Raw genomic sequence first — 27,066 nt, 5'->3', positions numbered from 1 at the left:
TCTGCAGGCAAAAAGCAGCACATTTATTCTCTCTGCTTGGACATCCAAACAAAACACCACAGAGAGATCCAAAAGGTCTGCTCTGGAGAAATTAAAATCTTAGATGTGGTAGGTAATTAAATTCACAGAAATTAAAATCTTAGATGTGTTATATAATTAAATTCCCATAAAGGTGAATAGAATAATGTGGTATATCCCACAAGAGACATCCACAGCTTTGAGCCTGCTGGTGGAAGGAAAACTCACCTTTTGGACAAAAACCATGACATTTTTTCCTTACTTATCTCTTCAAGATCTCACTAATTTGAATGTCACTTAAGCAGAAGTTAGTTTCTGCAGGGACTGAAGAGAAGAATTACGGAAACCAGAGAGTTGTTTTTATTTCTTTAAGGGATGTCAAAGGTTCCACAAGCAACAGGAGATCTCACAAGTGAGACACGTACTCTCGAAGCCAAGACTTTCTGTATAAATTACAGTACATGGACATCACATCTTCATTCCAAGATTTAACATGTTTAAACACACTATGTGCTAGGTGAAGTGTGGGTCTAGCAGCCTGCAAGAACATTATTTTCACAAGCCCAATGTTGCCACCCTTCGTTTGTGTTGCAGTGGTGTCTCCATGTATCAGGAAGCTAAATGCTGCAGATGCCGGAGAAGTAACCTTCTATCTGAAATACTCTGCTATACCAGGCTAACCCAATCAACCAAAACTAAAAGAGTTGAAAAAGCCCCTCGCCCCATCACCATGCACAAAATCCTGTAACTCGCCTTGACTAATTTTCCTCTTGGCCTGGTGATTGAATTCATCAGCTGGACAGGATGCCATCAACTGGAAAGGTATACCTTCATGAACCACACACTGAGAGAAGGAAGCTCTCATGGCATGCTTGCGCCACAGAAGGAAGGGAGATAGCTTTTTATCCCATACAGCAATACTCAAGGCAGAAAAAGGGATGTGGAATAGTGATAAATGCTACAGTAACTGTAATCGCCCTGGCATTAGTTTCAGCTCCTCGGTATCAAAAACTAAAACACCCTTTCAGAGTTGGTCCCTGTGCCAGAGACCTGGCTAGAGAAACTCCCTGTCAGCAAACAGGATGACCTATCTGTTCACTTACACAAGGAGGTTTTGGTGGACATTTCATTGTTGAGTGGTTTCACAACACAGCCGTTGCAGAAGCAGCCTGCCCTGTCTTGATGCTCTACAGAAGGGGTCTGCCCTCTCCTGTCCTTACACAAGGGACACAGGCATATACAGATGCAGTGGGTACAGCCTTACCAGTTCAATCTCATACAGAAAAAGCATCTCTCCAAAAGCAGAAAGTCCCAGAGTCACTGAAATGTCTCCACTTCACCAAGAATTCCCCATCTTGGCAGATTGTCCCTTTTTCCAGTTTCTGACTGGTACTGAGTTGGAGGGTACAGTTATCAAGCCCTAGAGTGAGAGGGCTTGATTTGCTTTATATCCTAATCAAGTACACAGAGCTCTGGTCTGAACCTCTCAGGTACTGTCTGTAATCTGAACTACAGGAGTAAAAATCACAAGCTCTGGAGCTGCAATTGCCACAACACACAACTAAGTATATGCCACGTCACGTTCAACTGACTGCAACCAAACTGCTGCACAACAGCATGGTCTCCCAGGTCACCTCAGCACCTTGGATGTGAAACACGGAAAAAGACCAGGCTTCTGAAGAGCAAAGCCTCCCAGAAATTACACCTTAGGCTCTCAGGATGTTATATTGAGCAACTGAGCTGGACTCTTTTTTCTGGAAAACAGTTCATAATCTACTGTCACAGAATACAGAAGATAAAATCAAGTTAGCTTTGCGCTTGTGGCAATTTATCCATACCATTATCACTGTCCAACTATGTAATTACTTTTGTTATACTGCATTGCAACCACCCATTTTGTCTAACTTCCTTAAAATGGGTCCTGGCCGTTTGCACTGCCATGAAACCAGCAAAGAGGAGATCATACCTGCCACTGTTTTCCTGAATGGCTCGGCATGTATGTTGTTGGGAGACTGCGACGGCTGTTCTTCATGGCAGACCCTACAACTGTACCCCCTGTCTCACTTGAGGAAGGCTCGCCAGCCACTGCCATCTGGTACTGGGAGTAGTTGCACAGGTTGCTGTAACAAGGGTACAGAGGCGGCTGGTAGAAACTGCTGTAGTAGGCGGAGTCCACAACCAGCTCAGACGTGCTCTCCACGTGCCCTCTGCTGGGGAGGGAAGAGATGTCCTGAATGAGCATCCCTCCCTCTGGAAAAGAAAAAAAAACACCATTATCTTTCACATTCTAATGAGCTACTACTCCTACCAAAGGCAGGACAGAGTGTTAAATAAGAAGTAGGAGCTGAAAGCTAAACATGGCTGAGAGTTTAGTGGAAACTCAAATGGACTAACAACTACTCACAGTCCAAGACTGTCACCTACACACACCACAGACTGCAAAACAGCAGACAAAACCAACGGCAGGTTGGTTGGAGACTGCCTAATTTTGCAGTCCCCTACTACTTTTTATCCTGTAACAGTGTGCCAAGTCTCTTGTAACTCTCTAGAAGCAGGAAGGATCTAGCTACAGAATGACTCCTCCCAGCCAGTGTCCTGAAGGTGAGAGGACAACTTCTGAACAGGCCTCTAGGAAGGGCGAACAGCCACAAGACAAGAGAAGCTGCAGTGGGATACCATAGGAACAGCCAAGGTGTCCCAGAAACCCACACGCTACCTAAGCTCCTCAATCCTTGCTGAGCCTTACCCAAATTTAGCTCCCATACCTAGAGAATCACAGAGCAGAAGATCCCCCACCACTAGCAAAAGAGAAGGAGAAAGGTACTGCTTGTGACTTGCAGCACCCACTCTGGACTGCCTCCAGATCACGGGTTAGCTGGCTGCACTCCCCACAAGCAAGCTCTGCCTCTCTGTTATTCCCTAAGATGGGGATGCTTCTCAGACAATGAGAAGCCATGATTTCCCACTCCACTGTCAACCAAGGCCTTGCAATATCTGCGAGCATTAAAAAGAGAAGATGCTTGTTGGTACTATTGCACTCTCAAGCTCTCTCTCATATGTGGCATCAGTTACACTGCCAAGCCAGACACAACAAACAACTGCCACAATCTTATATATACATTTACAAGGGAAAAACTCAAACATCCAAATCTCTCCGTATCTGTAGCTCTGGCTTTAGTTTGTATGTCTGTGATCCTGCCTTGTACCAGTTCACTGTAAGGAGTTCCACTTCTCCCCATGATGCTATCCAACTGTTCTGTAGAGAAGAAAACAATGTGGCTTAAAGCCTATGGGATGAGCTCCCAAGAGCTACTGGTATGGACATGAAGCAGCATGGGCAACAGGCACATAGGAAATAACAGCCCTAAGAGACATTTCAGGCAGGTCTAGTTTGCTCTGGATCTTTCTCTTGGAGTACCTGCATCTTGGTTACTTACCTGTGGAAGGAATATGGTGGCATACCAGCCTCTCTGAGCCATGATAACAACATCCACAGTCCTGTGCATTAGCTGCATTTTACATCAAATCATTAGTTTTACCCATTACTGCTATTTACAATGCAATTGTGTTTCACTTCTTCAGCTATAATGAAAGCTTTCTGCAATCATGGATCATCTCCTTCCAGGTCACTAAATTACACAGTGCCCCATTCAGTTCTTGTTGCCATTCTGTTGACATAAGTGAACTATTTATTAGCAAAGACTGTTTTATGCCCCCTGCTCCTGATTTTTGTGCAGAACCATGTCAGCTGGCCTTGTTTATCTGGAGTATTTCTCAAATTTGCACAAAGAACAGAAGTGCCTGCAATGCCACAGAAGACTTTTTAGAGCTTCTGCACTTTCATTTTTATAATTTTTTAAATTATTATTCTGCTTCTGGGCAAGACTCTTAGATCCTTTTGCCTGCATCTGATAAAATCAGAACTTAGACCACAGACACAGCACAAGCTTGACTCCCCTCCCTAAATTTACCTCTCAAATAAAGCTGCATTCCAATTGTTCTGCTTTAAATGTTGCAAAATAGAAGCCGAAAGTAAAATCCTTCAACACATTCCTTGCTGGGATACAGATTTCACATGACAGAGACATGCAAGGCAGTCACCTGCTGAACTTCTCACAAGGCTGTATTATGCTGCACAAATGCCTGATTTCTTCTAGAATCTCTGTAGTGTCTTTCAATTTATAGTGCATCATTAGAAGGGTGACTACTCCCCATTAAAAATACTAGCACCAGGAAGATGAGGTCTCTCTACACCTACATGATCTGGATGAGGGGATCAAGATTATCCTCAGTCAATTCACAGACAACACTAAATCAGGCAGGAGTGCTGATCTGCTGGAGGGCAGGAAGGCTCTGCAGAGGGATCTGCACAGGCTGGATCATGGCCAAGGCCAGTGGTGTGAGGTACAACAAGGCCAGGGCTGGTCCTGCCCTTGGGTCACAGCAACCCCAGGCAGTGCCACAGGCTGGGGCAGAGTGGCTGCAGAGCTGCCCACAGGAAAAGGCCCTGGGGGTGCTGGTGACAGCAGCTGAGCATGAGCCAGCAGTGCCCAGGGGGCCAAGAGGGCCAATGGCACCTGGCCTGTGCCAGCAACAGCGTGGCCAGCAGGAGCAGGGCAGGGATTGCCCCCTGTACTCAGCACTGGTGAGGCCACACCTTGAGCACTGTATTCAGCTGGGCCCCTCACTCCAAGAAAGACACTGAGGTGCTGGAGCATGTCCAGAGAAAGGCAATGGAGCAGGGGAAGGTTCTGGAACACCTGTCCTACTGGAGCTGTTTAGGCTGGAGTAAAGGAGGCTCAGGGGGACCATATCACTCTCTGCAACCGCCTGGAAGTAGGCTGTAGCCACATGGGGTTTGGACTCTTCTCCCAGGTACAAAGTGGCAGAATGACAGGGGACAGCCCCAAGCTGTGCCAATGAAGGTTCATGCTGGACATCAGAAAGAACTTTACGGAAAGGGTTGTTAAGCACTGGGATGGGCTGCCCAGGGAGGTGGTAGAATCACCATTCCCGGAGGGTGTCAAGGAATGACTGGATGTGACACTAAGTGCTATGGTCACGTTGACAAGGTGGTGATGGGTTGAAGGCTGGACTTGATCTTAACAAGTCTTTTCCAATCTGTATGATTCTGTGGTTCTGATTCTCTGATACACAGGAGAGATCAGTCACACTGGGTGCCAGTAGCTAAAAGGAAGAAGGGGAGAAAGTAACACATTTTATTGTAACTTTTGGAAAGGTCTTATGCACTACACTTCCTAACATGAGACAAGATGGGCTAGGCTAGAACAGAAACCTACCTATAGCCATCCACCAAATCACAACCATTCCTGACATTCCTGATGCTTCTGTGACATTCCAGCAGCTGTTAGTGCTACAGCTCCCTTCTGAAGAGCAGCACTGGCATTAAGAAGGAGAAAAAAAAGAAGCTTTTTCATCCTTCTTTTCTATCTTCTATCTGTGGTTTGGGCTACCATCATTTGGCACCAGTGGTGCAGAAGTTTTGACTTTTCCAACATTTTCCTTTATGTAATTGCACAACACCCACCAGTAGTTCAGAGTTCAGGGCTGTTACAAACCCACCAGAAGTGCTCTCTGCTTTCTTTCAGCTGTCGGTCTATGCTCCAAGTCTTTACACTACCATCAGCTGCTGTCTCCAAAGTTGCACTGCAGAGCTGGCTCATTCAGCCACTCAGGCACCCACACATTCAGCTCCTTGAAGAACTAGGGCTCAGAGGAAATACAGCCAGAAGAGTTAGTTTTCCCTAAATCCCACGAGACACCATGCTTCTGAATGTGGAAGGACAAATGTCCGGTGATCAACATCTGTAACTATCTAGCTGGGGTTCCTCTGGTTGGTCCTTGGACCATACCTGTAGGCGTAGACTCCTATCTGGTGGCTGAACCTTCCTACAGCCATGCCTCCATCAACTCAACCAGGTAAGTGCTGTCCCCAAAGGAGGCTGTCAGCCTGTGACTGTCTTCTGCCAGCAAGTAGAGAACACCAAGGTTAAGAAATCAGCTTTCAGCTGATTTATTTCTTCCAAGTTCAACACAGCTGAATGTTTCTCCTGGCAAGAAGAGGGTCCTCCCCTGCCTTAGAACTTGCAACATTACAACACCTGCGTATCAGGGTACCATTTTTGAAATGAATTATGCTCTCAAGAAGATAACCTCTGCTGCATTGTTAAGCTTCCACTCTGCCCCTCTACCTGTGCTTCAAAATATGAGATCTGCTGCAGGATCTGGGCTTATGCCTTGGCTCTCCATATGGAAAAAGTAGGAAGGGCTCCTGGGCCTTTCCCTTGCTATTACACACAAATTCAGTATTTTAGAAGTTGCAAGTACAACATGATCAAAAATGGGACTGAGCCTGTTACAAGGAGGTACAAAAATTAGAATAACAGTAACAAAAAAACAAAGCAGTTTAAATTCTCACTCATTTTGGAACACCAAGTCTACTATGTAGGGCCACCACAGGCTCTCCATCCATGAGCAACCTTTTTGCAGCAAAGACAACAGTACCTCTTCATGCAGCTGCGTCCTTGGATCTCTAAGTTCTTCTCTATGTCTTTACTAAGTCCCGTAGAGAACTGATGCTACTTTTTTTGCACTATGTACACAGTGTGAAATATGGCCCACTCTTTCATAGAAGATCAATATGATGCACAATAAATACTGGTATTGATCTTTCAGTGTCGTAGACGACTCTCTGACTCTATGGCATATTAATAGTAGTTAACCAGTAATTCATTTCAGGGTGGCTGGTATTTTCTTTTAAAGAAGGTGAGTACTAGGGGTCAGTTACACATATATGTCTTTTACATTCAGTAATCTATGATGGGCTCCTGCCTTTGCTTAGCAGAGCACAGTAAAAAACACTGGTCTGGTCCTTAGGTAATGTAAACCAGTCTCAGACCATTTACTTCAATAAAGCTATGGTGATTTACACAAATTACGGATATGCATGGCAAAATCAACGCAAAGGCCAGTCTATAGATCATCAGGGAGAAGAAAGGAGAAAGGCCAGGTAATTTACAGGCATTTCCATCATCATCTCTTTTTCACAGATACAAATGTGTTTTTAAGGTTATATACTGAGAAGTAAAACCACTGAAATTGGAAGGCTGCATAAAAGCATGGAGTATTTTCTATTCCTACTGGTACTGTTAAGGGCCAGTTTTATATCTTATTATGTGCTGGCAACGGTAATTTAAGTATGTGTGGGTAAGCCTTTGGTAAGAGGTCAAATGCCATAGAGTCCATACTATCAGACTTTCTTAGCATGTAGAACAGGGTGGTAGCACCAAAGTGCCTACTGGGAATGGTTACTGGACCACACAGAAATCTGGGGGAGATTATTAGTCACCTTATTTGTGACAAATGCACACCAGTAACTGTTCTATAAATCAGGATAGCAGAGCCATGTTTCCATGTCAGGGAGCATGCCACAATATGGTTCGATTTAGTCATGTGGCGTTAGACTGGATTAGTCTCCATCTGATTGGGCATTTCAGACAAGGGATTTGTATATGCATTGTGGCAATTAAGGGAATTTCACTGCTCCCATTTATTGGCATGTGCTCTTATATAAACCAATCGTTCATGGTTTTTATTTTTTTCTATGCCTACAGAGACTCTGCACACACATAGCTCTGCTGTTGAAAATACAGAACTGTGACTACTCAAGTAACACAGTGGCTCAATGAGCAGGTAGGCACTGCCCAGTAAGCAAACTCAACTACTGGTAAGTTTACATTTCCTGCAGTTTTCACTTCAGAGTGACTGTTTCCACCAGTTTTAATTCTTCCTGCAACCCAGCCTCTGCAGCAGGGACAGCTACACCATTAAAACACACACAAAAATTATTCAGTCAGAAAACACCTGCCTTCACACCTCAAAAGAATCCTGTATCTGATAATTTCTCCTTGCTCAGTACATAATGCATTGACACACTCCTATTAGCTGGTTCAGCAATATTAAGTCTTGCAATGCATTAGTTTAGTTCAATTTGTATCCTGAGGCTGGACAGTAGCCTTGAACAAGGCCAGTGTGAAATCACTCCCTAACATCATAATCAGAAACTCTGGTACAATGTGTTTCTCCCACCAGACAATCATGACAGAGCTATTTCAGATGTCAAAGAAAGCTGGCACTATTACTTTCTGCTGAGAAACGCTGCCTCCCAAGGAACAAAACCCACACGCGTGCTCTGTCTTTGATAGGATTATTTCTGTTGTCTTCCCATTAGAAGTTGTGGATTATCTTTGGTTCCAGCATTGAACTTTTAGCTTGATATAAAGTTAATGTGCTAGACAATGTTCATTTCAGTCAAGGCTGTGGGGCTGTGTAATTTTCTGCCACCCCCAAAAAAGGCCATTATCTGTAATTACCCATTACCATGCATAATTATTTCTTCTATTCTGGTCTATGGCCCCCAGGACTTCATGATGTTACAGCTCACTGCATTATCTTATCAAATTTGTTAAGGAAGCTTTTTTGACCTTTTGAGCACTTGTCACAGCATATACAAAAGCCGGCAGTAAATTGTCTAAGCATGTACTGTGTGATTTATTATTTGTACCTTGAATAGTGATACCGTACAAAGTATTACACACGAACACCTTCCCCATTCCCACTCCCTGCTTTAGATCAAGTAAGAAAAGGAAAGGAAACCCCTCCAGTAACAGAAGGAAGGGAACGGGAAAAGGCTAGTGTCTCTCAGTGGGAATTTAAGAAGCCTGACAGCAACAAGCAGCTAAACTGGAACATCAAGCACTGAAGATGATCCCAACTGTTCTCTTCTTCAGTGACACCTTTTCTCTTTCTCCTCTTTCTTAGCAGTCTATTTCATCTTGTTTTCACAGCTTTGTACCTGCTGATCCCTGCTCTTTTACGCAAAGTCCATTTACTGTTCCTTCACTATGCAGAATACAAACCACCTCACCACCATTCACGGCTTTGGTTAATGCAGTACAGGTTCTTGACAGACAAATTTGGACCAGTAAGATATTCACAAGGCTTGTCCTTTATGGATACTAATGTGAACGTGCAAAGAAGCAAGATTTTGTCTTCATTATTCTCAAAGCTCCCAGAAAAGGACCAGGTAGTGATCAGCATCCTAGCACTATCTACTCCAGCTAAGAGCTTCACTGCACTACAAGTCCATGTATTACACCCCTCTTATTTCTAAGGGTACTAGAAATGGAGGTGACAGAGAAGCAGGACACTCAAGAAAACAGGAGAGATAATGTCCTGTTATCCTGACTTTTGTCTTCCCCTTAGTTCTCTGTTTATCAATTATCCCAGAGAATGCTTTATCTTAAAACCTCTCTTTTAGGTACTTGTGTGTATAAAACTCTCAACTGGTATCCCTATCTGCAAAGACATATTGACAAAATTATGACTTAGGAAATTGTAGTATAAAAAAAAGGTTTTGGTGCTTTTGAACCATGTAGTTAAATAAACAAACTCCCCAGGAATCAGAAAATCTGAGACACTTTTCTAACATCATGACAAATAGAAGGAAACATCAAGGATCAGATATTTACTCTGGACTAAAAGCGAACAGTATGAATTGCTGTAGCACAAGATACACAGAATCACGCCTTTCAAATCTGTCACTGAAAGCCATCTCTCTTTAAAAGACTGAACCAGGAGACCCTGGACTCCTGCAGAAAAAGAAGTAAAAGTAACTCTGAATTCAAATGCTAAGAGGTAGCTACTCAAGGCACTGCTGTGAAGATAAAACCCTTCTCTGTGTTTCTCCACAGTTTACAGATCTCTGGCCTTTCATTCTGCACTGCCTCTCAGGCAGTGGGGAGGTGGAGACCACTCTGCAACCAAGATGAGCCAGCAAACACAGGCAACAAGCAGGGTCTGCAGAGCAGGAGGGGAGATCCTGCTTGTACTCCTGTCCTGGAACCTGGTTTCTGAGATGTACGGGCTCTTCTACTCTTATTCTTCTATTGAAAGCTTATCTGTAGCACTCCTAATTGTTTTGACCAGAAAGCTTTTCAGAAAACTCTGCCTCTTCCTCCCTCAAACAACTGCAAATGTTATGGCCCTATGCTGAGCTCAAAAACGACATCTGGTGTTTCTTTATCCTTTTTGTTCAGATTATCTTCCCAGACTGCCCGGGGTATGGAGCTCTGCTCTAACACCTGTTAGAGACAGAAAAATATCAAGTACCAGCCATATCAGACATGAGGGCTAGCAGCAGCCATGTCTCCAGGTTAGGAATATATAGCATAACCAAAACTTCTTACTGACACCACAGTACCTCTCCAACCCTAACCAGAAATATAGGTAATTTTTCTCAAAAGCAGGAATACACATTTTAAACAAACAAACAAACAAACAAACAAACAAACAAATCCCTAAGTGTGTGGTGCACCAATTCTAAGCCTCTTGTAGGCCTCTGGCCTCTTCCCTGGAACTGAAGTGTACAAGGACCAATCTATTCCACTTCTTTATCAAAACTATGCCTTATCACCTGCCAACTCCTATCATTTGCTTTTCACCTCCTCCCACCACAGCAAGACAAAACAGCCAGTCATTGCAGCTTTCCTGCAGTGGGTCTGAAAACTATGGGCGTCATGAAAAATTCCTTGCTAGGTGCAGCTGCTGGACTGTTAAGTTCAGCTGGCATTATCAGTGAGAAGCTGGCATAATGGCAGCAATATGTATGGGTACAGGGCATGCTTCTTAAGGGCTACTTGACTACAAGAACTCAATTTCACCTGGAAGAAATCAGTATTATTTTTTTCTCCCCTTCAGGAGTAACTCCAGAGTGGTCTTTGAGCAAAATGGCATTTCCCTAGCCCTTCTGAAGGGCTAAACCAGCTCTAACTGGGACAACAGATTTCAGCAAGAACAAAACTTGCCAGAAAAAGCACTCTAGGATAAACATTAGGCAAAGGAGACAATACATTTCGGGGAAAATTGGGAGACTGCAGAACTAAGGTTATTTTCTATAAGCCTTCTTGAGCCTTATGGTGAATTCACAGGATTTTGTATGCCCAATGCTGCTGCTGTTCACACCACCAAACTTAGCCCATGAAATAACACAGAAAACTTGAACTGGAGCTGGCATAGTCTGGGAAAGGCATAAGCAGTCAGAACAATCATACTGGAGATCAAATAAAGGTTATCTAGGGAGATCACTAAAGTGTAAAATAAACTGCTGACTTTCACTCCAGTACATGTTCTTTGATCTTTTAACCATTCCTCTGCCTGAGCTCTTTCAAGTTAAAGTCCAGGTGTGTGGGTCCATACCATTGCTACATCCCCACCACTAGCTACAAAGAGAAACCTAGGGAACAGTACCAACAGGAAACAGATCTACTTCCCTTGGCCCTTCCCTCTCCTAACTTTCCACTGGTTTTGGTTCAGTGATGTCCTCCCTTCCAATATTCATTTTGAGCTCACTTTTTGGTATATACCACGCTCCCAGGGCAGGAGTCCCCCTAGCACTAGTTCCATGACCATCTCACCAGCTTCCCCAACCACATACTTGCCCAGAAGGACTGTGCCAGTTCATCCTCTTCCCAGGAACCATTAACATTCAGCACAGTATCCCCAAGGCTAACCAAGCCTCCCTGCAGTACACTTTTGTCTTCTGCAGTGCTTGCCAGTACATGTACCTTTCCATCACATTACAACCTGTGATGATGCCAGATTTCCTTCCACGATACCAGTGGGATGATTACAACGAAGAGCACATCCCTGTGAAACACCTCCAGAAACACTACTGTGTTAAAATTCCCCACTCACACCTACAAACATATAGGATCATTTTCCTTAAAACCACGTAAGACATACAATACTGATTTTCTGCCAGTTCAGGTTTCTAGTCAAGATGCCAGGAGATACAAAAATCAACTGCCTTGCAGGATTTGTGATTGCATCAGTATGTCATTTCACCAAACAATTTTGTAATGATGTAAGACTACCAACTTGACAGAATCTTTACCCATAAGCTTCTGTTAATTCATGTTGTGTGAACATCATTTCTCCCCTTCTTGCATATTTCATTTTGCTGTGGATTGTTCCACTATTTTCAAAAAACTGATGTCAAGCTGACAGATTTGCAGCCACATACCCTACCACACTCACTTTTCTTGAAACACTAGCATGACATCATCTTTCTTTCAAGATTTAGGAACTTCCTCAGTGTTAAAAGATTTACTGGAAATCACAGAGTGGGTCAGGTTGGAAGGGATGGCAGGGAGTCATCTGGTTCACCCACCCTGCTCAAGCAGGGTCATCCTACAAGACATTGCACAGGACTCTGTCCAGACAGTTCTGAAGTATTTCCAGTAAGGGAGACTTCCAATATCCTCAGCCAAGTTGGTTTTTTTTTTCTTTTTTCTTCCTAATATTGCATATGAGTTGTCAGTCCTGCTGATTTCAGCTCCTATTGGAACCGGAATGTCAACATCTCCATATACAGCTATAACAGCTATAATACTACAAGTCTTTTTGCAAAGCAAGAACCAGGAAAAAATTACTGAGCATTTCTTCCCATCTTCCATATGTAGAGTTATTATTCCATAATGCGTGAAGTTATTGGTAACTCTGTATGTGTGTTTCAAATGCAATTCAAAAACCCTTTCGATTTCAAGATTTTTGGTTAATTTTAATCTTCACAAAAACCTGTATTTTGTAAAAGAAAATGTGATTTGTGCAAATTAAAAAAAAAAAAAAAAAAAAAAACAAAAAAACAAAAAAACGGAGAGAGCAATTTCATTCAGAAGACTGCAGCCTGGCATAGTGAGTTTCTCAGTCCCACACAGAGCCCCAGTCCAGATCCAGCTAACAGAAGCTGAAATATGCCTGATTTCAGTAGAACTAGAGAAGGACCATTTTGTTCACATTTAGTGTACACTTAATAAAAATGATCTGCTGCAAACATTTAGCATGCCACTTAACAATCCTCCTAATACAGCAGTAGAAATAAAACCTACAGAAAATAGTATTTTATTTCCACAATTAATTTAAGTTTCAGGCCTTCAGTAAGATATCTATGGCAGCAAATTCAACTTTCAATGTCTCTGTCACAGACTATAGCAGAGTAGTTGATCGTTTTCAGGAGGTGGGGGGGGTAATGCTTGTTCTTTCTTTTCTTGCAGTTTTGGTCATTATAACACAGCTATAGTGATCATATTCAAGTCTTAAGTGGATAAAAATATGTATGGCTTTGGTAAAGAAAATACATTCAAAATCTTTTAATATGGCTTCAACTCCATCAAGGTGTAGGCACTATTTTAATGCCCCAGCATACGTTTGTCCACACTGAACTGAAACAACAGGATTATTGGCATATCTGACGTAATCCTCATGTGTGACACCTAGTGGGATCAGGACCAATACAATCAGTGCTTCAGAAAATTAAGGGCATGAGATACAAGAAGCATTTTCAATCCTCAGTATAAAATCTGGGAGTGTGACTACTGTATGTGCATATCTATGTATGCATGTTATTATTCACCTTGAGATATCCGATTTGAGACGGAAATTTACAAATAGTTAACTCTTTGTCTTCATGCTACCAAATCCAACATGCTACTAAAGTGAGTTATGGAGACAAAAGTAAAACCACAACTAAAAAAAAAAAACCAAAAAAACCAAAAACAGAGGAAGAAATTAGAAATTATAGGAAATTAGGAAAGAAAAACAGATTTCTGAACAATGATGGAAAACAGCCCAGACACCTGCAGGGGCAAAGAAGCAAATTCAGAGGACGAGAAAGAAACTCGGTTTGGATAAAATCTAAAGGGATTTAAGACATTAATGAGAGATCAAAGAAAACATTAGAAGGGAGGGAAAGCTTCACAAGTGTCTGAGATACGAGACGTTGGAGGAAATATGACTATGTTAAAATCACTACGACTCACACTAAAAATAATAAAGGGAGTAGGACGATCGTTGGAATTAGCTGGAGCCCATGCCTGGTTACAAGCTATTATGACAGAAACCCGAAAGTTTCTACAACAGACCAACTGAAAGTAACTGGAGGGCTTTTTAACTCTACCTAATATGTGATGCAGAAACTAAAAGCAGGAGTAGTGAAAAAACACTGCAGACATCCAGCAGATCTAAGCGAGAGAACAAGAATCACAGAGATGTGCTTAACTTTTGTGTATGATTGCCAGTGTTGCATGGGTGCAACACCATTTGCTCTCACAAAACTGGCTTCAATGCAAATGTAAATTGATCACTAAAGAATGGCGTTCACGCATAACTGACAAATGCACACTGATTTGAACTAAACTGGCTTAGCATCTGCTGAGGTTCAGTTGTGTCCATCACTACAAACATCCAAATAACCAAACAGTGGCTTATCCTCTAAGCAATAAAATAGTACAAGTAAAAACTGGAGACAGAAATTAAAAAACAAAAAATCAGACATCCAATCTTACTGCAGACAAAGTCAGTATTTAATTAACTCTCTGCAAACCCTTCAAGAAAACAGAGGACATGTGCATGAACAGTGTTTGTTATTTAAGTATTTAAGTCCACAACACTGATTAAAACTAGAAGGTATTCAAACTCAGAAGGAAGTTTAGTAAAATTCAATAAAACAGAATAATGAGAAGAAGCGTATGAAAAAGCATCCCTACTAAAGAAACCTTCAAAACTGCATTTTAGTTCTCATGTTATTAAGTGACAAATCTACTGTAAATGGAAAATGGTTGAACAGGCTGAAATAGGAAGTTATTTGATAAATTAAGCTAATGAAAGCAGTCTTCAAGGTATAATACAGCATGTGAAACAAAAGGAGAAGCAAGAAATCAAATCAGTGCTCAGTTAGGGAAGTGTGCAGTACTCCTTCACTCCTCACTTCTATCTTTTCTTTAAAACAAAGAGCCCCACACATTCAGAGAAGTTATAATAACTGTTTCAAGGACACAGAAAGGAACAAGAGGTTAGCTGCAGATAGTGAATAATGTACCCACGGATAGTAAATTCTTAAAAATTACTAGTACATTTTCTGCTTCTGCTCCATTCCTTATCTCAGTGTTCAGAGACAAATGGAAAGCACAATCTGGCACAGATAATTCTCTAAATCTGAATGAACATATGCAAATATCAGTGTTACAGAGGAAGAGCTCCCAAGGCAAAAGGAACAATTGGATGTGCTGACCAGCCCTGCTACCTTAGGTGGGAAGAAAATCTGGTGTTGGGACACTGTACACAGAAAAGTCTGTCCAACACGTGGAAAACTCTGTTCAGCAGCTAATTTGATCTAACCATAGATCTATGTCTGAAAACCTCATGTGGCGTGGTATGACAAAACTTGGATAGCAAGACGCTGAAAACACAAAAAGCCCTATGCTGAAGTATTTTTGAAAATTAAAAAAAACCAAAAAAAACAAAAAAAACACCCCAAAAAATCTACTGAAAATCCTTTTGGGAGGAAAAAAAAATCTCTTCCAAAATGTAAAAGAAGGATAGAAGTAACTGCGTAACTGCTGAGCTTCTTGTGCTTTACCTCCATCTCAGGGTTGAGCAGCCTTTCTCACAGTAAGGGAGTCGGCGTAGGTCATGACTGGTCCCTGGCACACTTGCTACCTTGGCATGCTGCAGAAACCTCTCCCCAGCCCATGCCTCTGGTGAACACAGCTCTAGACAATGTTCGGAATACCACTTGCACAGAAAAAGAAAAGCAATCTTCTCTGAGGATTTTCCAAATAATTTTATAATTCTAGTTCTTTTTACACTTCCAGTGAAGCATCACACAGGACTGAAAGTCTGACAGGAAAAATAAAAACTTCTCAATTCAGACGCTTTGAGAACTGCTGTTAGTTCTATCTTGGTTTCACCAATACAACAGAAATACCAGTCTTTTGAAAAGAGTCAGTTCCAGTGAATGGATATGTACAGCACCTCAAACATTAGCTCAGTTAAAACACAGGCATCTACACACATGCGCGCATGCAAAGCTGCAGTGACGAATATTGGTTGAAAAGAGGAACAAGAAAACCACAAGCTTTGCAAGACAACTGGTGAATTGACTGGAAACATCTAATCAGGGATGCAGAACCCTGTAACATTATGATTTATTTAAAAGAGTCAAACAATGGCTGGAGGCAATGAATCATATAAGAGATGACAAAGCTGTAGGAGATTTCCGTCATCTACTTTAACCTGCACATTGATCAGAGTTTACCCCCATATTAATCACTTAAGATCATAATCTAACACATTCTTAAACACCTCTCCTGATTACGCTTCACTTACCCCCTTGTCCTTATGCAGGTCACTCTGTTGCTAATTGCACTACTCGTTAGGGAAAAAAAGTGTCTAGTGTCTTAATTTAATTTTGCCTTTTTTAGTTTCAAGCCGTTGCTCCTTGTTATGCTGTCTCAAGCACTGTAAATAATCCCTCCTCCTCCTCCACATTATTACCTCTCAAATATTTATAGACTGTTTATATCCACCCTTAGTCTCCTTTTCTACAAGCAATACATCATTTTTGTCACCCTTCCCTCTATCCTTTCAGATTTATCTATGTCCTTTTATAATGAGATGCTCAAACTCCTCTACCATTTTCCCAAGTACAGTGAACCCAAAGCAGCAGAGAGAAGCTGAAATGCTCACCCCTTCTTGCTTCACAACCAACTCCTTCTTACTTAACTCTGAGCAAAACACATTATTTTGATAGGAATTGAAAATTACAAAACCATGGCCACTACACTGTGAAGTGCTTTGTTCATTACATACTTGTATCAGTTTGAGATTAAAAAAGTCTACTCAGGATAAATTTTATCCTAAATCAAGGGAAGATTGATCAAAGATCCTGTAATATTTATTTAATCCAGCTTGAAAGAAATTTAGTAACTACTATGTAAGTAAAAAACCACTTCCAGGAACTACTTTCCAAGACAGTATCTAACTTGTGCTGTGGAAATCATCTCAGTCTAAGAGTAGTAAGAAATCCACAAACTCTTACAAGAGACACATGCATATGTGATTCTTTTTCTCTCATCTTAACTGCAATGAACTGGAGAAAACCAGATGATGATGATGATGGATTAGTTATTCACAGGGGAAGGACACAAAACTTCTCTCTGCTTGCTGTTACAATCCAGTAAAGACAGGTTACGTTTAGCTGTACTTACCTTTTAGGAGAGATCTGTTGACTCTAGGAAAAGCCAGGGAAAGCACCAGGAAGCAATGGAAGGAGGTTGGCAGGAGCAGGAGGCAGCCAGCAACTAAAACTGGTTAAGAAGCAGCCATGGGTGCAGCAGGAGAAAATCCTCCTTAGAAAGTAGTGAGGAGACCAAGAGAAAAGCAAAGAGCAGGAGGCTGGACCGATAACCACTTCAGACCCACTAAGATCTCTGAGGGCATGCAGCCATTATGTTAGTCCTGGCACTGGCAGGCAAAGCAGCTAATGCTGCCTTCTTACTGCCAGCCTTGTTGAAGCTGCTGCCACCTGAACTATCAATCCCCTCCACCACCTGTCAATCCCCACAATGCTAATTCTTTGTTTACAAAAAAAAATCTACCACAGGGTATTACTAGGTCAAAAGAGTTAAGACTGCTTTCACAGGCTTGCAAATGCTTATCAGTATTGAGGCTGACTGAACTTCAAATTTAAGTATGTTGACTTAATGTCAATGCAAGCAAGTAGAAATTTCAGAGATTCACAGAACAGCCTAGTCTGGAAAGGATCTTTGGACACCAGCTGGCTCAAACTTTACATAAACCAGAGCCAGCTTCCCAGTTGGATCATGTTCCTTATACACCATGCAGCCAAGTTCTGAGTCTCCCCAAACATGGAGACTCCAGAACCTCTGTGGCTATCCTGTTTCAACCCTCAAGCACTCTCACAATGAAATGGCCAGAGCAGCTTCCACATGATCAGTTGACTAAAATGAGGCTTCTTTGATGAAACTGAAATTTTGACAGCACTTGATACTTATACTATAAATACTGTTAAAGAGCTTTCTTTCAAAAAGAAAATTTCTCACTTTTTAAAACCAGGGTATGATATTTTTCCATTATAACAACTAGATTTTTTTAAAACTCATCAGCTATGTAGCACAACAGCTCCAAGATCTGGCATCAATTTTCGAAATCACAATAGTGATCAAGAAAGGAAGAGTAAAGAAGGCATGGTAGGGTTTTTGTAGACAGCTAGGGCACTGCAAGTTCAAAGCAATCTCAGTACCATCATACATTAAGCATTCTATTACTGCTGACCCCACTATGGTTTGTATTTATGAGTAGATAAAACCCTTTCTATTTGCCAAAGAGTTTCAGAGTGAAGACAGTAGCTACTTAGAGAAAAAAAGAATACCATTTTGTTTCTGTCAAACATAATAAATGTAACAAAGGGAAATAACAAATACAAGCTTACTACTCACAATTGTTTAAAATGACGTTTGTCAACCAGTGATACTAGGAAGGCACCTCAACACTGTTGTCATTGCACATCCAACAGGGAAACAACCACAACAGAGCAAAGGACCAGGAGCTGGCATTTACATCACACAATAGTCCCATCTATACTGGACGCTTCTAAACTGGGCCAACAAGAGTGCAAAACAGCAGAAAGAAGGGGTGTTGTCTAGCACCTTCCAGTCATCTGGTGATGTATCTTGCAGCCACTCACTGGCGAAATCCCAAATATGACCCTTAGTCTATGACAAGGATCAAATATAATGAAGCAAAGGTGAAATGCATTCTCCTTCATTCAGTATGAGCAGGTTTCCTTTTTTCAGTAAACTCGAAGGCGTTTAGTGACCTCGTCTGCCTCCCATCTCTGACCCCCGTGACTGCTAAATATCAAAATGGCAGAGGTTCTAAATTGACACAAACCGGTGAAGAACACAGATGTTATGAGAATGTCTGGAAAGCACATTCTACATGCTTCACCATAATCTTTCCTATATTTTTCATGTCTGTTAAGCTAAAAATATATACCTATCCTACAGAAGGGATTACATCAAATGTCCTGGGATAATGACTTTTGCTGCTCTGTACAATTAAATGGCCTTTTCTTTCAGCAATCTACAATTTTTTAAGGGGAGCTGCACAGGAACAACAAATTCAGTCTGTAAGACACGCTACTAATGCCCTGAGACCATGGTCTGCTCCCCTCCAACTACCCTGCAAATTCCCAGCTTGCTTTTGAGTGGGAACATACACTCCATCCAAACTAAACATCAATTACCTATGCTATGACCATGAGAATTCATTTTTTCCCTTTCAAAAAACAGCATGTCACAATGGGATCTGAAAAACTGTCTCTGGTATCCAGATGTCACACTATTTCTGCTCTGCTAATAAAATGGATACAGCAATGACTTGCTCTCTGGCACTGTATCTGATCTGTGCAACTCCTTCACACATCACTCCTTCTGCTGGAAAACAATGCTCCATGTGATGGGAGTCCGAAAGAAGAACTGGCCTCGTAAGCCAAAAACCTGAGAGGAGGAATAGAATTACCGCTGTCAAAATCACCTCTTGCCCAATCTAATGTGAGCCATACAGGACATGCTGCATTCCCAGAAGCCACTGCTTACCCTGGGGCTTGCAGGGAACTGCTGATTCCCCTTGCCATGAAGGGTTTCACTTTTCCCTGCTTCCTTTAATAATTACTCTAAGTTCTTGAAAAATCACCACCTCAGCCTACTAACCTGAGACAGTGACACTTGCTGCAGTGGGGTCTCTCATTTTGCTTGCAGTTTAGGGTAGTAATAAAATCATTAAACAACAATACAAGAATCCATCAAGTACCTGGTCCTGAAACATCCCAACATCTAAAGCCAGAATTTATATCACATGGCAATTTTTCATCTGAAAAAAAGACCATTATATCCTAAAAGGAAAAGCATGGGGATATTTAGGCTATATTCCTCACCAAAGCCTGTACCCAAGACACCTGACAAAGCTACCCTACAGATCTGGAGAAATGCACAGAACCTTCTCCAGCTTCAGAGCCAGCAGACAGTCACTGGTATCCCATGTGTACTTACACTGCTTTCAGCAGATGAACCTACCAAAACTATTAGGGACATAACTTTATTTATACAGTGTAGTTATCTCTGAGCTAAGCACAATGTCTGTTGCTACTTGTCTGGTGCCCAAAACTGTGAACCTGATTTCCTATTCATCCGCAGATGCTTCCATTTCTGGGGAACAAGGTTGATGCTGTCTTGATTATTGACTTGAATCACATCTTCTTTCTGGAGATGAAGCTGCATATTTCAAATGTCAAAATAACTCAAAAACAGTTATTTATTTGGACACAAATAATAACAGGTAGTTATTTAGTAAAATGCTTGAAAAACAATGTATTTAAGTTGCTCAAATTCTATTGTAAGAAAGATGACTGCTCTGACTGAAAATAGTTGAACAGTTCAAAATATTTTAACATTAGGCATTTTTATGGTTTGAAGTACTTTTTCAAGCATGTGAATTGCTTAAGCCTGTTTGGTCAATGTTTTCATTAAAAGTCCATAATTTAATTAAATTAATTAGTAATTATTAAAATGGGATTAATTAATTAAATACTGTCACTTTAAAAACATTAAGAGCAAACCTTATGCCAGGTTTGTCAACAGTAAAATGATTTCATTCTTTGGCCTTTCTGTACAAGCAAGGATCTTCTTGTTCTCCTGAGTTACACACAATCTCTATATATTACTGAATATACTACTTTAATCTTTAGCCAGCTTTTTCCAAGTCTAAAGACAAAGCATGCAGTAATGCAAATATGAAAGGAGTAACTGCATCAATTCAAAGGTGACACTAACATAATGAAAACAAAAAAAGCCAATAAAAAGCTATTTATTGCTTTATTAAGCAGTTCTTTTAAAAGCTTCCCAACAGAATTCCTCTACAATGGTCTGAAACTGCATGTCTGCACTAGATCCAACAAATCCATCTGACATACTTTTAATGGCCTGCAAAACAGAACAGCATCACTTGACAGACACACACATGCATTGTCCTTTTATTAATTAATGCAAGGCATTGCCGACTTGAGAATCACCTTTCTGTCTGTCAAGTATATTCACCTGTATTACTGGCATGTGCATAAATTATTAAAAATGAATGAAACTTCCTTTTCCCTTTATCTGTATTTGTTTGCTTTTTTCTGTCTATACACAAGAAATCAATTACACCAGCTCCCTTCTTCTTTCTTCCATATGTTCAATCACTGTATCTGTCAGGAGTAGTTAGAAAAGGGAAAAAGCAATTTGCAGCGGGAAAAACAATTTGCCTAGAGTCTTCACTTGCCTAGCAATCCCATCTTTGCTTAGCCAAGCTTTCAGTGAATCAACAGACAAATACTGTTTCTTGCTGTTGGTTTGTTTTTTGGATTTTGTTTTACAAGTGTTAAATGCAATACAGTAATTGTAGTAAAAGAGAAGGACTACATCACTCTTTCATAGTTCATCACACCATGCCACACAGAACCAATGTGCCACCACACTGAGTTTTGTAAGGCTGTCAGATCTCTGCTGCTGGGGTCAATAACATTTCCTATGTACTTGACTTCTGTACAGTTCTGGAAACTCCTGAATTTTGAAGAAGCTACAAAGGCAGCCAAAACCCACTTATTATGACTGTAGCAGGAGTACATGTTTTGGGACAAAGGACAAAAGCTTCCCAGAATTCTCTACCTGCAATCACACACCCTATTGAATTTTATTACAGCACAAGTCTGTGCAAAAGAAATTTTGATTTGCAAGTAAAAATAATCAAATAAAATATTAAAGACTGATACTGGATCTTTCCCTTCCACTAACTTTACATTACATTGTACAAAATGTAACTTTACTTTCATTTTATTTATTTACTTTAAAATAATTTAAAACTTTAAATTAAAAATTTTACTTTTATTGATTTACTTTTGTTTTATTTACAAAATGTAGATTACTAACTTTACATTTACATTGTACAAAAGTACAATGTAGCTGGGGAGAGGACTCTCCATAACCCTGTCACTGCAAAGAGAGGAACAGATGTCAACAGCAGGCATAAGCAGTGTTGGCCATCACCTTCAGCTGTGATCAGTGCTCTCTCAGCACTTTACCTGGTGGTGTACTAGCTGCTGTCATGGCTGTACCTGTCGAGTGCACTGGGCTGCTGCTTCCCAGCGAGAGGCAAGAGCTGCCACCACTGTTCTTAACAAACATCTCAGCAACAGTGGGCAGGGGCATTGGGTGGCTGATTCCCAGTTCCTCTTCCTGAGCTTGCTGTCTTCTTAGGGCAACCTAGGAACAAAAGACAAGATAAGAGGTATGCTCTGTGATTTTGAACACAGTCTATACTGGTAGCAATGAACAACTCAGATTCAAAGCTGTTTTTTCACTATTCATACTAGAGAGTAGTGCTGATCATAGAATCACTAAGGCTGGAAAAGACCTCCAAGACCACTGAGTCCACTTTTCCACCCAACACCATTAAATGTCAGCTAAACTATAACACTAACTATCAGATCCAGTTGTTTCTTGAAAACCTCCAGGGATGGTTCCTAGTTTTAGTACTTGACAATTCTTCCTATTCTTCCTGATGTCAACCTGAACGTCCCCTGGCCCAGCTTGAGCCGATTTCCTCTCATCCTGTCACTACTAGCTGCCTGCAAGAAGAGGTTGATCCACAACCTCCTTTCAGGCAGCTGCAGAAGGTTCCTTACGAGCAGTCTTTTCTCCAGGCTAAACAAAGCCAGATCACTCAGCCACTCCTCATCTGGCTTACTCTTTAGGCCCTTCACACAATCCAGGCAATGGGTAGAGAAGTGTAAAAAGCAAAAAGCAACCCCTTTTTGTGTCCAAGCACTTATGAACAAGCCTATGAAATGCAGGTGACATACACATCTTCCTCCACTGAGGCCAGATGAGCACGTGTTACAGCTGAATGCACTCCCCCAGCACAGCTGCTCTTGGGACAAGCATGCTGTATAAAGTGTACTCACTACCCTCCTCTCTGCTCAGGAGGTTAAGAAGTTAGTCTGCTTGCAGGATTCTGCTGTGCCTCTTATCACTATAAAGCAGTTTTTCATGAGGATTTGTACCTGCGATCTCCTGCTCTATCCAGGCCTATTAGGTTCCCTGCTGGCTCTTTGCTAGAAATGCTGTCCTTCAAGGAAATTTCAGCATACAGTAAACTGTATGCTGTACAGAGAGAACCATTATGGAAGAAGCATGGCAAATGTAGGTACCATCCTGCAAGCATCTCAGACAGCAACACACACATTGAAGAGAGCTGGGCAAGTCTGGAGAAGCTGGAGCTTCCCATTTCTTTCCCAATACTGACAATGTTCCAAAGCCTAACTGGCACTGGCCAAGCCTATAGGCACTACACAGTCTGGACATGGGTGCAGACATTGCTTGCAGACAGCCCCTTCTGCCTCATCTGAACTAGTAGATCAATTTAACACATCTGTCCACCCATGCCATTTGTGTCTGGGGAGTATATATGACACTGCTACAGCTACTTACCCTGCTACTTGTGAGGTGACCGATTTGTATCTTTGCTTGAACCTTGGAAACCTCTTCCAGTTTACAGGCTGGGCTCATGGGCATTTCTTACTGGAAATTCTCCTGGGTATCTGGGACACAACTTCCCTACATTTTCATGTTCAAGCTACACTTTTTCCTAATACACATTTATAATTCTATTAGTTACTATTAGACCTTGCAAGAAGAAACATCCCATACAGAGGGTGCAGACTTGCAAACACCAGTGTAACTTCGACTTCACAAGCCAACAACCTTGACCTGTAAAATTCCACCAGCATCAAGGGGCTGACTGCAGAAATATATCAAAAGGGGAAAAGACAGACTTTAAATGTGTAACTCCTACACAGATAAGGTTTAGCCAGGGAGGCTTTCAAAGCTACTTTCAAATATTAGGCAGGGAAGACAATACCCCCAGGAGGGCCATCACCAGAACCTGCTAGCAGGAGACACCCACTGCCTGACTGCACACACCCAGTGCAGCTGAGGAGCAAAGGAATCCGTGCCGATGGGGACATTTTGCACGGGAACACTTCACTTTGTACTCCCTTCCCCGACGCATACAGCCAAGCGATTCACGTTTATTTTTCCAAGGTTCCCACCAGGCACAGAAAGTGCGTGCAACTTGGGCATAACAACAATTCCTGGGCTGCCATACTACCAACAAGGAGGAATTATTTAAATGAACGAAAACTTACTCCCACTGAGTTCTGAGGACGTTTTATATACCTGCACCGAATAACAAATTTTTTAAAAATGCGGGGATTTAATCTAGGGCTGCTTAGGTTTCTAAAACCTGTCAGCCCGACACACATTTTATCCGGGATCACGAAGCTCTGAGCAGACAGCAATTGCAAACTGATGGGTGGGTCTGATACCATAATGATCTACCTCCACCGGCACCACGAGCTTTAAAGCCTCGCCAATTACTTACTACGAAGGAGATCATTTGCACTACCGCGGGGGCAAAATGCCCCTCGCAGAGATCAACTACTCCAGCAGCCGCTTCAGTACACACCCAGGGCCCCACTTAATTAAGTTTGCAAGATAAAGATCACAAAAGTTTACAGAACGCTGTATTTACACCGCCAGAATTGTGACTGCAGCGAGACGACCCAACGAAAACGCTATTCTACCCTGAACTGGACACCGTTTCTTAGCGCTCAGAACACTAGACCCTCGTTGAGATTTCAGATCACCCATTACAGAGCTATGTGAGGAACTGCTACATACAAAACTTCGAACAATACCGTTAAAAAAAAAAATTCCCCAAAAAAGTTAGAAATGCACTCAACTGAAGCCACCAGCACAAGGAAACTAAGTTCACACCGAGTCTGGAACCACCAGCACAAAGTCTTCTCGATAAGCAATTTGTTGGCTAGATTATTCATTTTCTAGTTAAAAGCAAGCGGGAAAAAGGCCCTGACGGCAGCTTAGGTCGCTCGGTGCAGGTTCTACAGCCCCGGGAGCTGTCCACAGGGCCCGGCGGCACCCGGCCCGGGGGAACCGCTCTCGGCCGTGCCCGGCCGGTGCAGCTGACCGCCCGCCGCTGCCACCCGCCCCGACTGCAACCCTCCGCGCCTTTGCGCCATCTCCCTTTCTTATGGAAAATAAAAATTTAATAACTTGCGAGAGACACAACGAGAAATCTCACTAACATACTAATGCAGCGGTGTAACCCCTGGCTCCTGCCCGGGCCGAGACTACCCGCGGCTGCGGTCTCGCAGCGCACCGCATCTCTGCGCGGCCCCGACGGGGCCCGAGAACATCCCGCTCCATCCCAGCTCACCTGCGCTGCCATGACGCGCTGCCGCTCGGCGATGAGGCTGCACTTGATGCACTGGCACTCCCGCCACATGCAGAAGCGCTTGTGCCCCTTTAGCAGCGAAGAGTAGCCGTGGTTGCGGCAGCGGGCACACTTGGGCAGTCGCGGGCGCTTCTTCCCCGCTGCAGCGGCGCCACTGTCCGCCGGGGCGGAGACCATGGCGGCCGCCGCCTGCCCGAAGCTGTTCGCCTCGTCTCCTGGGCCCGCGACGTCCGGGGGATTGCTGATGGCTGGGGTGTCACTGGGCATCGCGGCAGGCTGGGGCAGCCGGCAGAGCAGTCTCCTCGCTTCTGCCCCGTCCCGTCCCGCCACCCCGCGCGTTTTGGCGGGCAGCACCCGGCCGGCGTCGCCCCTCCTGCTGCGCCTCCCCCACTCCTGCTGCTGGGGGTCCGTGGCCGCGAAATCCTCGCTACCTCGAGGGAGCGGCCACCCTTCCCTTCGCGCTCCTCCCTCCCCCGCGGCCGGCCTGCGGCGGGAAAGGCGGGCCCCGTCCGGGCCAGGCCTGGCGGCCCCGCGGGGCTCGGCTCGGCCGCGCTGCTCGCAGGGCCCGCAGGACGGGAAACCCAGCCCCGGGCGGGCGCTGCTCCGCCGCCATCCTGCGGCCTCTGCCCGCCCTCCGTGCCCCGCAGCGGCCAGCGCAGGCCGGGTCCATGTGCTGATGCTGGACGAGGTCTGCGACAGCAAGGCGGAATCCGTCCCGAGAGGTTATGTTTAAGCCCAGTGGTCCCCTGGGTTGGCCAGGCCAGGTTTGGGCAGGCCTGGCCAAGGGAGTGGTGTGATGCCCGAACGAAAACACCCCAGTTGCTGCAGCTCAGCTACTCTGTCGTGGGGCTGCTGCAGTCTTGCTGGACTGTATCCTCCCTGAATGTCTTACCTTGCCCTCGTATCGTGCACTGTGTATAAAGACACCTTAATCAATATCTGTGTGGGCAGGTGATACCAGATAAGGGTGAGTGAGAGCACAGTGAACTCAGTAGCCATCACCTCTGGAGCTGGTGTGGGTGACAGACTGGCTGAACCCTGCAGGAGAAGACAAGCGAAGATGCTTTTTTCTTCTTTCCATAGGCTGCCCTTACAACTTGGCACTATGTGATTTATAAACACATGCAGCTCTACAGATATTATTTACAGTATTAATATTTCCTCTGTTACACCTTTAAATCTTTCTGGGCTCAACTTTAAATGACGCTATCTTCATGCTGAAATGAAACTATTAAATTACATCTCAATCTAAGATGAATGACAACTGTCAAATGAGCGACTCAACAGAGATGAAGCAGAAAGCACCTGAGATTATGTGAGGCTGATTTATAAAGCTTGCATAAAGATTTCTATAACCCCAGCTTCATGACTCAGCATATCAGATGGCAGTAAGTTACAGTAGGTAGAAATTTATTTCTGCTAGAAGAAGCCAAGAAAGGCATCTCTCTCTTTGTGATCAGCTAACTCCAAGCTAATTCTGCTCAGACTGAGTCTCCATGCTGGAAACAGTGAGTGCTTTTCTTAACCTGAAGAAAGCCCTAGATACTTGCTGCTTGATGCTTTGCATTAGCTTTTAATAAATTCCATTTAAAGAGCTTGTTCCTTCATGGTACAACATTGGAGACATTTATGGCACGTTTCATCCTCCACAGAGATACTTCATCAAACACTCCTGTTAAGCCGCAGTTGCAACCAGTCAGATGGTCCACAAGTGAAGGCCAAGCGCAAGCTGTGTGGGCTTGGTATGACCATCATTCA

The 27,066-nt window shown here is 43.0% G+C and overlaps 1 protein-coding gene across 1 annotated transcript in view; it reads right to left on the bottom strand.

The window, feature by feature from the left end:
- DMRT1 (doublesex and mab-3 related transcription factor 1) overlaps positions 1–25,877 on the bottom strand; it is a 62,976-nt gene extending 37,099 nt beyond the window's left edge. The window contains exons 1-3 of the mRNA XM_030258421.4: positions 25,291–25,877; positions 22,076–22,256; positions 1,985–2,268 (exon numbers count right to left, since the gene is read on the bottom strand). Coding sequence (XP_030114281.4) covers positions 1,985–2,268; positions 22,076–22,256; positions 25,291–25,575 — 750 coding nt within the window. The 5' untranslated portion in view covers positions 25,576–25,877. The remainder of the gene's footprint in view (positions 1–1,984; positions 2,269–22,075; positions 22,257–25,290) is intronic.
- Between the last annotated feature and the right edge of the window lie 1,189 nt (positions 25,878–27,066).

The sequence above is a fragment of the Taeniopygia guttata genome, chromosome Z (genome assembly GCF_048771995.1).
Source record: "Taeniopygia guttata chromosome Z, bTaeGut7.mat, whole genome shotgun sequence".
Classification (NCBI taxonomy): Eukaryota; Metazoa; Chordata; class Aves; order Passeriformes; family Estrildidae; genus Taeniopygia; species Taeniopygia guttata.
The sequence above is the reverse complement of the archived record's forward strand: the minus strand, read 5'-3'. Positions and strand labels throughout refer to the sequence as shown.